Source organism: Thamnophis sirtalis, unplaced genomic scaffold, assembly GCF_051295495.1.
Source record: "Thamnophis sirtalis isolate CommonGarterSnake01/CBP01778 unplaced genomic scaffold, rThaSir2_p1.2 scaffold_10, whole genome shotgun sequence".
NCBI lineage: Eukaryota > Metazoa > Chordata > Lepidosauria > Squamata > Natricidae > Thamnophis > Thamnophis sirtalis.
Window position 1 is genome coordinate 3,337,960 of NW_028261390.1, and position 18,045 is coordinate 3,356,004.

Sequence of the window (18,045 nt, forward strand, 5' to 3'; positions counted from 1 at the left end):
AGAGAGCTGATGAGAACAGGAAAAATTTAACTTAAAGCTAGAAATGAGCCCAACATTTCTATTGCTCAGCGATAAGTGAGTTTCATTTTATGACTTTCTTGGCACTGTTGTTAAGTGAATCCTTGCAGTCTAATGTAATAAGTATGGTCGTTAAGCAAATCTGGCTTCCCCGTTGATTTTACTAGTCAGAAGATTGCAGAAGTGGGCCACATGACTCCCGGAACACTGCTGCGACCGTCGTAAATACGAGTCAGATGTCAAGCCTCTGAATTATAATCGCGTGACTCCGGGGATGCTACAATGGTCATAAGTGTGAACAATGGCCCCTAAGTCCCTTTTTTCCGTGCCTTTGTAACTTTTAATAGTCACTAATAAACAAAAAGGTTATAAGTTGAGGATTATCTGCGTTGCAAAAATCACTTGCCCCAGAGGGTGATTTTAACTCTGCACCAGCATTTTACAGGAGATATCTTGGTGTATATATAGGAACGTGGTGGCTCAGTGGCTAAGTCGCTGACCTTGTCAATCGGAAAGGTCGGCAGTTCGGCGGTTCGAATCCCTAGCGCCGCGTAACGGAGTGAGCTCCCATGACTTGTCCCGGCTTCTGCCAACCTAGCAGTTCGAAAGCATGTAAAAAATGCAAGTAGAGAAATAGGAACCACCTTTGGTGGGAAGGGAACAGCGTTCCGTGCGCCTTTGCTGTTGAGTCATGCCGGCCACATGACCACGGAGACGTCTTCGGACAGTCGCTGCTCTAGGAGACTCTATGGTGGGGGAAACCGGACTTCCGGTTGGCAGCGGGAAAAAGACGCTGCGCTAGGAGACTCTATGGTGGGGGGAACCGGACTTCCGGTTGGCTCCAGAATCGAGTGGGGGGCTTCCGGTTACAACCTTTGCGTCGCCGACCCTGGTATAGGGTCTCCTTCCTGAGCAGGGGGCTGGACTAGAAGACCTCCAAGGTCCCTTCCCACCCTATTCTAAAATACTAACTGCAGTGGTTCACTTGAGAAGCGCGGCCAGAAAAGAGTGAAATTGGGCAAATTTGGCTCACTTAATAACCACCTTGCTTAGCCGTGTAAAGTTTGGGGCGGCGGTTGAAGACCACCTGCATTCCAGGAACTGCCCTGGGCTGCAATATGGGTGTGTGTGTGTGTGTGTGCGTGTGTGTAGGAAAACCATGTGTACTGGCCCAATTGACAGTTCTGTGCAAGATACGTGCGAGACAGGCACCCGAAATGCTACGCTCGCAAAGTGTCCCGGCAATCGGAGATGGTAAACATGGCTCGCCGCCTCCCTCCAGACTTGAAAGAGTTCCAGATTCTTCCAACTGCCAGCCTAGCTTGCATCTAATTCTGCTTTCTGCAAGTGTTTGCAAATTGCACTTGGCAATCCAGAGAGAGAAAAGAAGGAAGGGGGGGGGAAGGGGGCGGCACATGAGAGCAGTAATGCGGTATTTGAGGGACTGCCCCCCCCAAAGAGGAGGGGGGGCTCAATTTATTCTCCAAAGCACCCCAGAAGGCAGGACAAGAAGCAACGGGTGGAAACTAATCTCAAGGAGAGGGATTTCCTAACAGGAAGAACAGTGGAACAGCTTGCCACAAGAAGTTATAGAGGCTTCCTCACTGGAGGTTTTTAAGAGGAGACTGGACAGTCTGAGATGGCTGACCTTTGTCTCCTCGCGGGCCAAAATCATGTGCTCACACCCATAATGCATATGTGCCCCTATTCATGCACGCATGACCCCCTGTGCATATGTGCTACCCCTCCCCGTGTCTGATTTGGGCCTAGCGGGCCTCCCTGAAGCCTCCTGGGAGCAAAAATCGCCGTGTATCTTCCGCATGTGCAGCAGGGCCCCGAAAATCAGTTGGCCAGCGGGATGCGCCGGTGGAGCTGAGCTGGGGAGACGGCTCGCATGCCCGCAGAAAGGGCTCCGCGTGCCAGGGGGGGGGGGAAAGACACTGCGCTAGGAGACTCTATGGTGGGGGAAACCGGACTTCCGGTCGTCTCCAGAATTGAATGGGGGGGCTTCCGGTTACAACCTTTGCGTTGCTGACCCTGGTCTCCTTCCTGAGCAGGGGGCTGGACTAGAAGACCTCCAAGGTCTCTTCCGGCTCTATTCTTTGTGCAAGGAATGGAACCAAACCAAAAGACATCGGCTTGGGATGCCCCATTTGGCAGGGTTCACACAACGTGGTTAACCCGGTTTAACGAAGGAAATCTATTTCCTGTGTTTTGACAACATGCAGGTACGGTCATGAGATTTACATCCCGGATGCTTGACGGCTGACTCATATTTATGACGGTTGCAGTGTCCCGGGGGGGGAGGGGGGCACATGATCCCCTTTTTGCGGCTTTCTGACCAGCAAATTCAATGAGGAAGCCGGATTCACTCAACAACCGTGTTACTCGCTTAACAGCTGCAGTGATTGGCTTCAGGGGTGCGTCAAGAAAGGTCGTAAAAGGGGCCAAAACGTAACACGGGTCTCACTTAGCAGCACAAATCTTGGGCTCCATTCTGTTCGTAAATCGAGGACTGCCTGTATTACTACCACGTTTGCGAATAGAATTCCCCTCCTTTTGTTGTTTCCTCTTATGACGACGTTACTAAACTGGGATTATCCAAAGCCCCTTTGCCCCATACAGATCCATCATCCGCTCTGTGATGTCCAAAATTTGCTTTTTATTTACATTTCAAGTCAAATCGCATGCGAATGCCCGCCCCGGTTTTTTCTTTTAAGAAGTGTGTGTTTGTGTGTGTGTGTGTGTGTGTGTATGATTAGCAAAAAAGATGCATTAGAGTTTTAAAATAGCAATTAAATATACAAAAATAGAGCTTACAAAATAAAACCCCAGCGAGTCATTTTCTTTTGTCCTTTTCTTTAAAACAAAAAATTCTGCTGCAGAACTATATATATATATATAATTTATTTGTTGTATTTGTGCTGATAAATAAATATCAGTAATTATATATATATATAATTAGTGTACAAATATGTCTGGATCCATGTTGGATCACTAAGGTTCATAAACTCTCAAGAGTCAGGCGTATTTACAAAATGGTGGGTTTTTTGTGGGGGGGAAACAGGAGGGGGACGACTGGACTTGGGGGTCCTCTAAGGTGGTTAAGGACAATTGTGTGCCTGGGCCGTTCTTGCCAACTCCATGAAACTTGTTGCCAGAAATCAGGAACTGTTGTTATCGGAGGGCCCGAAGGAACAGTGATGTATATCAGGGTGTCCAACTTTGGCATGGCTCCGGGGTGGGAGGGGAAGAGTGCATAAATCAGATGGAAGTCCAGATTTTGATGAGCGGAAAATAAAGGATTTGGAAGGAAAGTGTTCTCGTCTCGGTAGCTTGCCGTTCTCAGCTGCCCTCCAGATGGTTTGCGGGCTGCCGTTCCTAGAATTCTCAGTTTGGAATGGCTGGGGATTTTGGGAGCTGTAGTCCTACACCAGTTTGGGGATGGGATGCATGTGCAATGGAGGAGTGGTGCGGTGGCCTAGAGGTGGAACTCTCGCCTCACAATCAGGAGGCTGTGAGTTCAATCCTAGGTAGAGGCAGATATTCCTCTCTCTGAGCATGAGGACAATGCATCTGCCAAATATAACTCCGTATTGGCAACAGAAAGGCATCCGGCCAGTAAATACTTCACTCCATTCAGTTGCCTAAACTCCACCCCGCAAGGGATTATGGGGTTGTTAAAAGAAGAAGAAGATGATGATGATGATATAAGTGCAATGGGTAGAAGCCATTCCAGTTGCTTCCCCATAATTTTAATAAAACATTTGTGAAAATCGGACAAATTCTGGCTGATTTCACACAAGAGGGAAACATGATTCTCGGCAATATCACGAGATTCCGGGAAAGATTGGGGTGAGCCTTTTCACAATTCCTCAGCTTTCCCTCATATATTTATTTTTCATCTTGGTCGACCAGCGCGTGTACAACCTAAATCTGGGCCGGGAAGACTTTTTTTTTTTTTTTACGACCTAGAGGAATTGTACCACCCAAATCTGCCCGTCACTCTTGCAAAACCCGTTTCAACACTCCATCAGGGCCCCGAAATGTATCTCACTTTTACATTGGAAAAAAAAAGAAAGAAAATCAAATCCACGCGAATTCTGCAAGATAATCTTTCTGTGCCGGCAAACCATTCGGGAAAAAATTCCCATGAGGGGAACGAGAGACGGAGGCCGTACGGCCAGTCCCATCGTCCCTACAATGTCCAAGGAATTTATTCGGGACCTCATCGGCTCCTCAATGTCTCCGAAAGTAGCCGACAGTCGGCGAGAAGCTTTTTCTTCCCCTCCTTCCCTTTTCAACGGGGAATCCCCCGAGGCTCGGGGAGATTGGCAAACGCCCCCTCCCCAAAGTCACAATTCCGACAGAACCCCATTCTCGTTTTAAACCAAGCCGTGTTTCCTCTGGAGGCGACTCGTTTACCGATCCCGAAGTCGCGGGAATTGCAACGAACGACACACAATCTTATCCTTATCCCGGCTCTTCCTCCAACAAGGATTTCCTTGCTTTGGATTTCGGCCCCGGGATCTCCCCCAGCAAATCTGTGAGAAGATCATCCTACATGCTGGAATCGAACGCAATTTTTCTCACGTTGCGGCCTCTCTCTCTCGCGCGCTCTCTCTCTCTCTCTCTCCCTCGGGACACTTGCTCCCTACGGCGAATCCCATTTTTGAAGTCTCCCTTTCTTTCTCTCTCTGGCCGTCTGATTTGAATCCAAGACCGGCAGCTGACCTCCGCACGCCTCTCTCGGTAAAGTGCACGTATAAAAAGAAAAATAAAATTTAAGAGACAAACAAAACCGCAGACTCGCCAGTGTCCTGGCGGGTTCCTGTCCTTTCGGGTGTTTTCCCCCCCTACTCGGAGCATCGGTTCCCCTTCGGTGCGTCCCGGATGTTTTTCATGAGATAAAGGGAGTCCGGGAAAATGCTTGGAGGCCGTGAGCAGCAGGGTCAGAGACTGGCGAGTCTCTGTGGGAATTGGAGTCTGTTAGGGAGGAGAAAGGGGCAGCCGGCGGGGAGCTATACGATGTTGGCTGTGCCGGGCAGGGGTTCCTGGGGCGGTCCGGGGTGATCTGGCTTGCTGTGAAGCTGGGCCAACTGTAGGACGGCCATGTTGCAGAGAGGACAAACTTTCCGGACCTCCAACCATTTAATGAGGCATCTGTCAAAAGAGAGAAAGAGAAAGGAAGAAAAAAGTAAGCCTTACTGATAGTCCTCAGTTTATGACCACAATTGAGCCTAGCGTTCTGACCTAGGCTTCACCAGAGCAGGAAGCCAACTCCTGGTCCCGACAAAACCCCCTTTTATTAATATCCTGTGAATTATGCTCATTCACAGAGAGAAAAGTCTTTCAAGGGAGGATTTATAGTCACAGACCTTATCTGGCTTGGAGAGCTGCCAGGCCGAGATCTGCAGAAATTGGCAAGGAGTCTCGGAGAGTCACGTACCCAATTAGCAAACTAATTGTCTCCTACAAACTCCACTCCCCTTTCGCTCCTCTTTTATTTCCTCTGGGAGGGGCCATTCACCGTCCACCAGTGCCTTTACTCACAAGTCGACCCCTGTTCTTTAGCTGTTCCCTTCGTCTGGCAGCTCTGTGCATGCACACACTGAGAACAGGCTCCAGCTGTTCTTCTGCCTCACTGATGTCTGACTCCAAAGGCAGCTGATAACTGTCAGACGGCCCTGGCCCCCTCTCTGCCTCCGACACAGAGCCCTCCTCAGAGCCTCCCCCAGACTCCAGGACTGGCCCATCTTCCTCCCCAACCTCCTCACTGTCTGAATCTGCTGCCAGCTCCGTTGGCCACTGGCGGGCCAAAACACCTAGCATTTTTTTGTTGCTAAGCAAGAGTGGTGCGGTGGCCTAGAGGTAAAACTCCCACCTCACAATCCAATCATTGACTGATTGGAACTCACTTGCCTCCTGCTGTGAGTTCGATCCTAGATGGGGGCAGATATTTCTCTCTCTGAGCGCAATGAGAATGCATCTGCTGGACAAAACTCCACATTGGGGACAGGAAGGGCATCTGGCCAGTAAACACTCAGTGCCATTCAGTTGCCCAGACTCCACCCCACAAGGGATTATGGGGTCATTAAATAATATCAACAAGTTGTTAAATGAGTTTGGCCCCATTTGGTGACCTTTTCCCCACAGCTGTTAAGTGAATCCCTGCAGTTGTTTTCAATAAATCATACGGTCATTAAGGGAATCCATTCCCACCCACCCCCCATTAGACTTTGCCTGTCGGGAGATCAGCTGGGAAGGTCACCCGTGGTGATCCCATGATCCTGGGACACTGCAAACTTGTCATAAACACAAGCCAGTTACCAAAGTGCCCGAATTTTGATCATGTGATCGCAGAGATGCTGCCAATAGCAACCCACGCAGTCAGATGCTGGCTGGGGAATTCTGGGAGTTGAGGTCCGCAGCACCTTAAACGTCCCCCCAATTCGGAGAGCACGCTACTAGTCGATCGTAACTTACTTTCTGTGGAACGCATGTTTGCAGGGGCAAATTCCCAGCTCATCTTTGGGTCTGAATTCTTCTAAACAAACGGCACAGATCTTGAAAAAAGAAGCAAAAGAAAGGATTTGCAGACAACCCGAGTTTGCAAGGGGGGATGTCAAAAGTACAGAAATGGGACAAGAAAAGGGATTGGGGGAATGTTAATAAAAGAGGGAGGGAGTTTGCAGGATTCGCCAAACGGATTTTGGGGAAGGAATTCCGCGCTGTTTTGCTACGGGGAATGAGATGGTGGGTTTCTACGTTTGACAAGACAGATATGATAGGCAGCAGATGGATTAGAGAGACAGAGAGGGGAGAGAAAGAGTAGATGATAAATTAGATGGATTGATTGATAGATTATATAGAATAGATGAGAGAGAGAGAGATTACCCTCTTTCCCTGAAAATAAGACTTTCCCGGGTAATAAGCCCAATCGGGCTTTGCGTACATGCGCTAAAATAAGCCCTCCCCGAGAATATTGCAACACAGCAGCAGCCATGAGGTGACCACGCTCCATGCCTCCTGCGCCTCAAGAATAATAAGGGCTCCCCCAAAATAAGGTCAAACGCTTATTTCGGGGGTCAAAAGAAAATAAGACTGTGTCTTATTTCCGAGGAAACACGGTAGACAGATAGAATAGATAGATATGTAAATAGATTAGATAGTTAGGATAGATAGATAGATAGATAAGATAGATGATAGATAGATAGATAGATAGATAGATAGATAGATAGATAGATAGATAGATAGATAGATAGATGATGGAGAGAGAGATTGATAGATAGGTAGATGGATGGATGGCTAGAATAGATGGATGGATGGATGGATGGATGATAGATAGATAGATAGATAGATAGATAGATAGATAGATAGATAGATAGATAGATAGATAGATATAGATAGATAGATAGATAGATGATGGAGAGAGGGAGAGAGATTGATAGATAGATGGATGGATGGCTAAAATAGATGGATGGATGGATGGATGATAGATGATTGATAGATAGATAGATAGATAGATAGATAGATAGATAGATAGATAGATAGATAAATAGATGATGGAGAGAGGGAGAGAGAGATTGATAGATAGATAGGTGGATGGATGGATAGAATAGATGGATGAATGATAGACACTCCAAAAGCAGTTTGTTACCCAGGCTAAATTACAACGAAGATGTAGACATGACAATGGAGGTGACTTATAACAAAATAGAACATAGAATCACAGGTTTGGAAGGGACCTTGGAGGTCTTCTAGACCAACCTCGTGCTCAGGCAGGAAGGCCTATACCATTTCAGATAAGTGGTTGTCCAATCAATTTTTAAAAAAAACCCCTCCAGTATTGAGCCGAGGTGGCGCAGTGGTTAGGGTGCAGTACTGCAGGCCACTTTAGCTGACTGTGATCTGCAGTTCAGCGGTTCAAATCTCACCGGCTCAAGGTCAACTCAGCCTTCCATCCTTCCGAGGTGGGTGAAATGAGGACCTGGACTGTGGGGGCAAGTTGCTGACTCAATTTGCTAAAAAAAATTGTAAACCGCTTAGAGAAGGCTGAAAGCCAAATAAATAAATAAATAGTTATGGAGCACCCACAAGTTCTGGAGGCAAGGAGTTCCACGGATTAATTGTGGAGATAAATTTCTTCTTGCCCTGCCTTCTGCTGCTTTGGAGAACAGGTTGACAACCCCTCTCCTTCGTGGCAGCCCCTCAGAGATTGGAAGGCTGCTATCATGTCACCTTTAAGCCTTCCTGCCACTAGACGCATCTATTTCCCTCAATCGTTCATCGTATGGTTTAGCCCGAGATCCTGAGATCTTAATCAGTCAATGGTAGTTTAAGCAACCCAGGGGCCATCTTACCTCGTGCAAATTCAATTCTTTGACTTTCTCCTTTAGGATAACCTGAAAACAAAGAATCATATATTGGCAGGGGAATGCTATCGTTGCAAAAGATAGAAAAAAGCAAAATACAACCCCAAAATTTTCTGAAGTCTTTATAAATGCATTTGCCCCCCCCCCCAACCCTGTTGTAGCCCGCCAGCGGAGTGAGGAGGTTGGGGAAGAACCTGGGCCAGTCCTGGAGTCTGGGGAAGGCTCGGAGGAGGGCTCTGTGTCGGAGGCAGAGAGGGGGCCAGGGCCGTCCGACAGTTATCAGCTGCCTTCGGAGTCGGACAACAGTGAGGCAGAAGAACAGCTGGAGCCTGTTCCCAGTGTGTGCATGCGCAGAGCGAAGGGAACAGTTAAAGAACAGGGGTCGACTTGGGAGTAAGGCCACAGGTGGACGGTGAATGGCCCCTCCCAGAGGACATAAAAGAGGAGCAAAAGGGGAGGGGGCTTTTGCAGGAAACAATCCCTTCGTTCGGTGGTTAAGATTCGTTTCAGGAGTGTGAAGATCTGTCCCTGAATCTCAGAGACTCTGTGCCCAGCCTTTCCTTGCACAGCACCTCATTTGGAAGATATTTACATGGCAGCCTTCCAAGATAGATAAGTTCTGTGGTCATAAATATTCCTTGGAAAGACTGTTTGCCAGGCCTTGGCTGAATGTGAAGGAGAGGAACGCACCTTCGTTTAATAAAAGGGGTTTTGTTGGGACCAAGATTATGCCTCGGGCTTTTTGGGGGAAGCCTAGCTCAGAACAGATAGATTGAAAATTAATTCATTTTTAGGCATGAAAACAAACTTCAGGATAGATCCAGATAGATAGATTGAGCTTGGAAGTGTTCAATTTCTCACATTCGTTTTATTCACCTCTTTTAATAGATTCCTTGGACTCTTACATGAATCTTTCATGCTCCCCCTCAAACGGGGAGTTACGATTCCTCATTTTAGGTGTTGTAAATTTGGAAGAAATATCGCTTCCTTTACTTGCAGTCATTTTTAATATCTCGCGAGGGTTTTTTTCTCTCTCCATATTTTATTTATTGTTCTTTAACCCACCTAAAATGCAAACCTCACATTCGTTTAATAAAAAGGGGTTTTGTCACGACCAGGAAGTCTGCCTCGGGCTTTGGGGGGAAACCTAGCTCAGAACAACTGTTATCATGTCTCCCCTGGTCCTTCTTTCTATTAAACTAAACCTACCCTGTTCTTGCAACCGTTCTTCACATGTTTTAGCCTCCAGAACCCTAATCCTCTTTGTTGCTCTTCTCTGCACTCTTTCTAGAGTCTCATCTTTTTTTTAAAATATTGTGGCATCCAGAAGTGGATGCAATATTCCAAGTGCGGCCTCACCAAGGCATTAGAACATAAGTGCTGCAAATAATGAGAATTTACTCTCCATTGCATTGCCTGGATACTGGAAAATAAGGTCGGGCTCACCTGTTTATAGGCGTAAAGTTCTTTGTGAGCTTGATGTCTTAATCTGGAAAACAAAAAAACAGACATATATGTAAAAGGAGATTCAAATACACACACGGGGGAGGGGGGGAACACACACAAAATATAGGTAGCTCCCCTCAGTTCTCCCACTCCTCTCCCACTCCTCCTCTCTGCAACCTCTCCTTCCATCAAGCATGGATGACGTTACCTAGTTGGGTCCTGAAACATCTGCAAGAAAACAGCCCAGCTCAGAGAGCACCAAGGACCCCGCTACTCATCCTTCTCCTCCTCTTCCTCCTCTCTGGAAGCCCCATCTCCTCCTTGAGTGGATGATGTTGCCTACTTGGGTAATGAGATGTCTGCAAGAAGACCACTAAGCTCAGAGAATACCCTCCTCCTCCCTTCTAGCACTGATGATGTTACCTAGTTGGGTCATGAAACGCCTGCAAGGAAACAACCAACCTCAGAGAGCACCAAGGATCCCACAATTCTCCTCCTCACCTTCCACTTCCTCCTCCTCTTTCTCCTCCTCCTCCTCTCTGCAAACCCTCCTCCCTTCTAGCACTGACGACGTTACCTAGTTGGGTCATGAAATGCCTGCAAGAAAACAACCAAGCTCAGAGAGCACCAAGGACCCCACAGTCCTCCTCCTCCTCCTTTCCCCCTCCTCTCCTTCTCCTCCCCTTTCTCTCCACAAACCCCACTCCCTTCTAACACTGATGATGTTCTCTAGTTGGGTCATGAAACGTCTGCAAGAAAACCACCAAGCTCAGAGAGCACCAAGGACCCCACAGTCATTGCTCTCCTCCTCCTCCTCCCCTCTTCCTCCTCCCTGCAAACCTCCCTCCCTTCTAGCACTGATGACATTCTCTAGTTGGGTCATGAAACGTCTGCAAGAAAACCACCAAACTCAGAGAGCACCAAAGACCCCACAGTCATTGCTCTCCTCCTCCTCCCCCCCTCTTCCTCCTCCCTGCAAACCCCCCTCCCTTCTAGCACTGATGACATTCTCTAGTTGGGTCATGAAACGTCTGCAAGAAAACCACCAAGCTCAGAGAGAACCAAGAACCCCACAGTCCTCCTCCTCCTCCCCACTCCTCCTCCTCTTCCTCTCCACATGTCCCCCTCCCTTCTAGCACTGATGATGTTCTCTAGTTGGGTCATGAAACGTCTGCAAGAAAACCACCCAGCTCAGAGAGCACCAAGGACCTCCTTATCTTTCTCATGTCGGGTGATAGGGTGACCAAGTACGATACCGAAGGTTTCTGGCCCTCAAAATGTACAATTTGTCCCCCCCGAGGGAGAAAATATAAAAGCGGTTGAGGAGTTGGTACGGAGACAGAAGGGTTTCCTCAAAAGAGAAGGACACCGTGTTTTTTTTTTCCCAAACATTGTCCCATTGGTGAAACGCAGTGAAAATGGAATTTACGGCTCTGGTTTCCCCCTTCCGTGAATTAAAAACACGCGCGCACAACGCCCAGAACGCTCCTGTTTGGGACACGCCTGGAACATCAAACCTTTGGTGTTCTCGGAGACATTATCTCGGAGAACAATAAAGAAAGATTCCACTAAGTAATCCCGTGAGTCACTCGGCTTTGAAACAAAGGAGGAGGATAAAAGGCAACGCGTCAGCGTGAGGAGCTGAGCGAGGAACAAACATCATGGGCTTTGGAGTACCGCAGAAGTACAAAGAGGTTTGAGATAGGAGGCAAAGAGCACTTTCTACTTTAAGTTATATATTTTTAAAAAAGGGCTCTTTGTGCTGTTTCACACCCTAACACAGAATTCAAGGATGCATTTAATAAAATTAAAAAAAAACTCAGAATGTGCACAGATCTTGTGATGAAATCCTGCAGCAGATGTCTCCGAAGGGTGTGCAAGGCCGTCTGGGACAGAACGGAGAAAGCCGAGTATCCTGGTTTGGATCGGAAAGGATTAATTCAGAATTTGCTTTGGAAAGATTCCAAAACCATCTGGTTCGGACATCTTGGGAGCTGCAACACCGAGGGTGTGAACCCGAAGCAGCTGTGCGATTGGGCCCTTCCAAATTCTACATGGGAACCTCACAAAAGAAACCCAACCTTCCTCCCGTCTTCTTCTCCATATCATCTCCATCGCTTTCTTGGTTTTATTGTTTTTTAATCCATCTCCATCTTCTCCTCCTTCTCATCTCCATCACTGTGTCCTGCATCTCCATCTCATCTCCCTCTCCAGCTGTCTCCATCTCCCTTCTTCTCCATCTCATCTCCTTCTTCTCCATCTCGATCTCCATCTCTTTCATTTCCTTCTCTATCTCCATTTCCTTCTCCATTTTTTCCATCTCTATCTCATCTCCATCATTGTCTCCTGCATCTCCATCTATCTCCATCTGTCTCCTTCTCCATCTCATCTGCTTCTTCTTCATCTCCCTTATTTTCTCATCTCCATCTCTTTCATTTCCTTCTCTATCTCCTTCATTTCCTTCTCTATCTCCTTCTCCATTTTCTTCCATCTCTCTCATCTCCATCACCGTCTCCTGCATCTCCATCTCATCTCCCTTTCCAGCTATCTCTATCCCTCCTTCTCCACCTCATCTCCTTCTTCTTCATCTCTCTTATTTTCTCCTCTTCCATCTCCATCTCCTTCATTTCCTTCTCCTTCTCCATTTTCTTCCATCTCTATCTCATCTCCATCTCCCTCTCCAGCTACCTCTATCTCCCTCCTTCTCCATCTCATCTCCTTCTTCTCCATCTCCATCTCATTCATTTCCTTCTCTATCGCCTTCTCCTTCATTAGCTTCCCATCTCCTTGTCAATCCCCATTTCTTTCTCCGTCTCTATTTCCATCTCCTTCTCCATCTCATCACCATCACCTTCTCTTTGGCTCCCCTCTTCTGCTTCAACCCTGCTCCCATCAACTCCAAGAAGTTTCCAAAACTCTACGGTAGTTGTGCTGCCCCAGCAGTGTATAGCTAGTGTAGGAATTAAGAACTGTCTCCTTTAAGAAACTACATTTCCCATAAGGCAGTCTCTGCCTGCATTTCCCATGAGGTAGTTTCTTAAAGGAGACAGTTCTTAATTCCTACACGTAGTGTAAAAAGAGGATGATTTTTATCCCCATGCTGAGTGGAGATGTAGAATGCTACTATTCCGGTTCACAAAAGCAATTAAACTGCCCGGCTATAAACTTTGGATGTGGGCAAGATGCCCCGGTGGCCAATTATAAACAGAGATGTGATCACATGTCATGGAACTACATTTCCCACAAGGCAGTCTCTGCCTGCATTTCCCATGAGGTAGTTTCTTAAAGGAGACAGTTCTTAATTCCTACACGTCGTGTAAAAAGAGGATGATTTTATCCCCATGCTGAGTGGAGATGTAGAATGCTACTATTCCGGTTCACAAAAGCAATTAAACTGCCCGGCTATAAACTTTGGATGTGGGCAAAATGCCCTGGTGGCCAATCATAAACAGTTCACATGTCATGGAACTACATTTCCCACAAGGCAGTCTCTGCCTGCATTTCCCATGAGGTAGTGTCTTAAAGGAGACAGTTCTTAATTCCTACACTAGCTATATACTGCTGGGGCAGCACAGTAGTGAAGACTAAAACACCCAGCCCACCCCCCCAAGACCAACAACCATCTCTCACCTACACCTCCCCTACAACCTTCAGGAGAACAGTTCATGTTTCACTTCCTCCTACAGAGCTGGCCTTGGCTGTTTTCCAAACTTCTAATGGAGAAAGCCCATCCTTCTCTCCCAACTGGACCCCAAGACAGGAGTCCTGGGGCCCCTGGAGCTGCCACCAATTTGGGGAGGGATTCAAATTTTCTCTCTTGGGTTTCCCACAACGGGTTAGGCCCTACAATGTCACTCACCCAAGTCCCAAGCCATTAGCACCCTGCGTACCATGTAGGTTAGCATGCAATGAAACGTGCATTATTTCTCTGTTCTATCTGCTAAGCGAACGTAATTTTCCTTTATACTTCCTCATCTGTTCCCCTGTGGGCAGGAACTTGCTTCGGTTTAAGCTGGGCTCCCCGTTGTGCAATGTGTACACTTAGCAAGCACAACTTACTGAACCGACTCTGAAGCAAGAAGCAAGCCCACTTGACTCGGCGCTCGCGCTACAAACCCTTGCTTAATCCCCTTCTGCTTCAAAACACCGGAAGGCGGGGACTTTGCAAACCGGAGGCAAAGCTATAAGGGATTTGATCGTTTTCCAGAGGAACGGCTTCACCCCTGCTAAAATCCGTCCTCCTCCCCCCCCAATCACCCATCTTCACTTCCTCTTAAGACAGGGGGTCTGCAATCTGCGGTTCTGGAGCCGCATGTGGCTCTTTCATCCCTCTGCTGCGGCTCCCTGTCGCCAGTCGGCTCAATTGATAGGGCTTTTGGTTAGAACAGGTAGAGGAAAAAGGATGCCGTGCTAGGAGGAAACTCTATGGTGGGGCAACCAGACTTCCGGTCATCAGAGGAAAAAGGACGCCGCACCAGGAGGAGACTCTATGGTGGGGGAACTGGACTTCTGTTCATCAGAGGAAAAAGGATGCCGCACTAGGAGACTCTATGGTGGGGCAACCGGACTTCCGGTCATCAGAGGAAAAAGGACGCCACACTAGGAGGAAACTCTATGGTGGGGCAACCGAGCTTCCAGTCATCAGATGAAAAAGGATGCCGCACTAGGAGGAGACTCTATGGTGGGGCAACCGGACTTCCGGTCAGCCCCAGAACTGAAGGGGGGGGGCTTCCAGTTACGACTTTTGTGGCTCTTTTGAGTATTTTAAGGTTGCCGACCCATCTTAAAACAAAGGTCGGAGTAACCCAAAAGTAGCTTGATAAATTTCCCCCCAAAGTGATGATCCAGGTGCCCCCAAGCAGGTGGGATTGAATTTGGACTAGACCTAAAACTAATTTGCAATTTTGCAATTAGACCCAAGACTAAGCTTTGCAATTAAGACCTAGCTCTGGGATTACACCAAGGAATAATTTGGCAATTTTGTAATTGGACCTAAAGCTGGCCTTGCAATTAGGTTAGCTTTAAGGTTTTGGATTAGACCCAAGACTAACTTTGCAATTTTGCAATTAGACCCAAGACTAACTTAGCAATTAAACCAGGTTTTGGGTTAAATCCAAGACCAACTGCCATTTTTCAAGATTAACTTTGCAAATAGACCTAGTTCTAGGATTAAATCAAAGAATAACTAGGCAATTTTGCAATACTACTCAAGATTAACTTTTAAGGTAAAGGTAAAGGTTCCCCTCGTGCATATGTGCTAGTCGTTCCCGACTCTAGGGAGCGATGCTCATCTCTGTTTCAAAGCCGAAGAGCCAGCGCTGTCCGAAGACGTCTCCGTGGTCATGTGGCCGGCATGACTCAACACCGAAGGCGCATGGAACGCTGTTCCCTTCCCACCAAAGGTGGTTCCTATTTTTCTACTTGCATTTTTTACCTGCTTTCGAACTGCTAGGTTGGCAGAAGCCGGGACAAGTCACGGGAGCTCACTCCGTTACGTGGCGCTCGGGATTCGAACCGCCAAACTGCCAACCTTTCTGATCGACAAGCTCAGCGTCTTAGCCACTGAGCCACCGCGTCCCTTTTTGTAAAGATCAACTTTTCAATTTTGCAATTAGACCCAAGACTAACTTAGCAATGAAACCCAGGTTTTGAGTTAGATCCAAGACTGCCATTTTTTCCTCAAAACGACCAATTGTCCTGAGCGGGTTGAAGAGAAACTATGAGGACTTCCCAACTCAAGAATTTGAAGAAGTGTTCACTGCTCCTGAAGAATGTGAAGGAGGAAGACAAATAGCTGAGCCAAACATTCGAACATTCTTCAACTCAAGTAAGCCTCCTTAATAACTTGCTTATAAACATTTGAAGACTTACTCATGACTTACCTGAAATCAACATTTGAATTTTAAACAAGAAGTAATGACAACTACTCCTTGACTTAAAGGTAAAGGTTCCCCTCGCACGTATGTGCTAGTCGTTCCCGACTCTAGGGGGCGGTGCTCATCTCCGTTTCTAAGCCGAAGAGCCAGCGCTGTCCGAAGACGTCTCCGTGGTCATGTGGCTGGCATGACTCAATGCCGAAGGCACACGGAACGCTGTTCCCTTCCCACCAAAGGTGGTTCCTATTTTTCTACTTGCATTTTTTACACGCTTTTGAACTGCTAGGTTGGCAGAAGCTGGGACAAGGAACGGGAGCTCACTCCGTTACATGGCGCTTAGGGATTTGAACCACTGAACTTCTGACCGACAAGCTCAGCATCTTAGCCACTGAGCCACCACTTCCCGTACTCCTGACTTACAACAGTTCATTCAGTGACCGTTCAAAATTACAGCAGCACTGAAAAAGGGGAGTTAAGACGTTTTTTCACATAAGTTTTGCAGCGTCCGCTGATCAAAATTTGGATGCTCGTTGACTGACTCATATTTATGACGGTTGCAGTGTCCTGGGGTGGTGTGATCCCCTTTTGAGACTTAGGTGACTTACAACTGTTTTCCATTCTTATGACCGTTGCAGGTCACTTGATTGGCTGATATTTATGATGGTTTTTAGGTGTCCTGGGGGTCACTTTTTGACGACCTTCTGACGAGCAAAGTCGATGGGGAAAGCCAGATTCACTTTAACGACCGGGTGACTAATTGAACAGCTGCAGCGATTCACTTAACAAATGCGGCAAGGAAAATCGTAAAATGGGGCAAAACTCACCTAACGGATTTTTCACTTAGCAGCACTTAAATTTTGGCCTCAATTGTGGTCGTAAGTCGAGAACTACCTGTACAGTCTCGAAATCTTTAAACTTTCTTAACTTTAAATCTTAAAATCCTTAAACTTTTTTAACTTTAAATCTTAAACTCTTTAAACTTTCTTAACTTTAAATCTTTAAACTTTCTTAACTGTAAATCTTAAAATCCTTAAACTTTCTTAACTTTAAATCTTTAAACTTTTTTAACTTTAAATCTTTAAACTCTTTAAACTTTCTTAACTTTAAATCTTTAAACTTTCTTAACTTTAAATCTTTAAACTTTCTTAACTGTAAATCTTAAAATCCTTAAACTTTCTTAACTTTAAATCTTTAAACTTTTTAAACTTTAAATCTTAAAACTCTTTAAACTTTCTTACTTTAAATCTTTAAACTTTCTTAATTGTAAATCTTAAAATCCTTAAACTTTCTTAACTTTAAATCTTTAAACTTTTTTAACTTTAAATCTTAAAACTCTTTAAACTTGCTTACTTTAAATCTTTAAACTTTCTTAACTGTAAATCTTAAAATCCTTAAACTTTCTTAACTTTAAATCTTTAAACTTTTTAAACTTTAAATCTTTAAACTTTCTTAACTGTAAATCTTAAAATCCTTAAACTTTCTTAACTTTAAATCTTTCAACTTTTTAAACTTTAAATCTTAAAACTCTTAAAACTTTCTTAACTTTAAATCTTTAAACTTTCTGAACTTTCTTTGAGTAAACTACATTTTCCCCCCCCACATAAAAGGAAAGGGGTGTTTGTTTCTTACCTTATCAAATAGCAGCAGAAAAGTAAACTGAGAATAAACACAAAAATCGCCGTGCCAAAGACCACGATGTATATGTTGAGAGGCAGGTTCTGGAATCCAATGTTTGGCATCCTGAAACTATAATGCTGGAAATCTGAGCTCATGGATGGTCTGTGGAAAAAAACAGGAAAAACCACATGGTGAGAATTCAAAATTCTGTTTAAAAAAAAAAAAGATAATTAAAAAAAAAAAGAATTCAAAACTCCTGGGAGGGGTTTACATTCCATCCTTCAATGCCGCTCTTGAAACAAAACAAAAAGAGGATACAGGTGTGCCTCGACTTACGACCATTCATTTAGTGACCATTCAAAGTTGCAACAGCCCTGAAAAAAAATGGAATTAGGAGCAGTTTTCTGATCCCCCCTTTTTGCGACCTTCTGACCGTGGAAAAAGCCAGATTTCGCTTCGCCACCTGGCGACTCGCTTTAAACAACGACGGCAAGGATTCGCTTAACAACCGCGGCCAGAGAGGTCATAAAATGGAGGCGCGGCTCGCGTAACAAGGGTCTCGCTTAGCAACAGAAATGCTCAGTTTGGTCGTAAAGTCAAGGACCGCCCCTACGAGGCTGAAAATGAGAGCAGATCCAGAAGCATCCCCAAAAGATAGATGGAGAACGAGTGGCGGGAAGCTGTTGGCACAAGAGGTAAACACAACTTTAAAC

General features: G+C 46.0%; 1 protein-coding gene across 3 annotated transcripts in view; it reads right to left on the reverse strand.

The window, feature by feature from the left end:
* Positions 1-2,660: 2,660 nt before the first annotated feature.
* RNF24 (ring finger protein 24) overlaps positions 2,661-18,045 on the reverse strand; it is a 59,664-nt gene continuing 44,279 nt past the window's right edge. For all 3 annotated transcript variants that reach the window (XM_087723940.1, XM_087723938.1, XM_087723939.1), the window contains exons 2-6: positions 17,345-17,494; positions 9,840-9,882; positions 8,382-8,423; positions 6,505-6,584; positions 2,661-5,181 (exon numbers count right to left, since the gene is read on the reverse strand). In XM_087723940.1, coding sequence (XP_087580066.1) covers positions 5,040-5,181; positions 6,505-6,584; positions 8,382-8,423; positions 9,840-9,882; positions 17,345-17,487 — 450 coding nt within the window. In that variant the 5' untranslated portion in view covers positions 17,488-17,494 and the 3' untranslated portion in view covers positions 2,661-5,039. The remainder of the gene's footprint in view (positions 5,182-6,504; positions 6,585-8,381; positions 8,424-9,839; positions 9,883-17,344; positions 17,495-18,045) is intronic.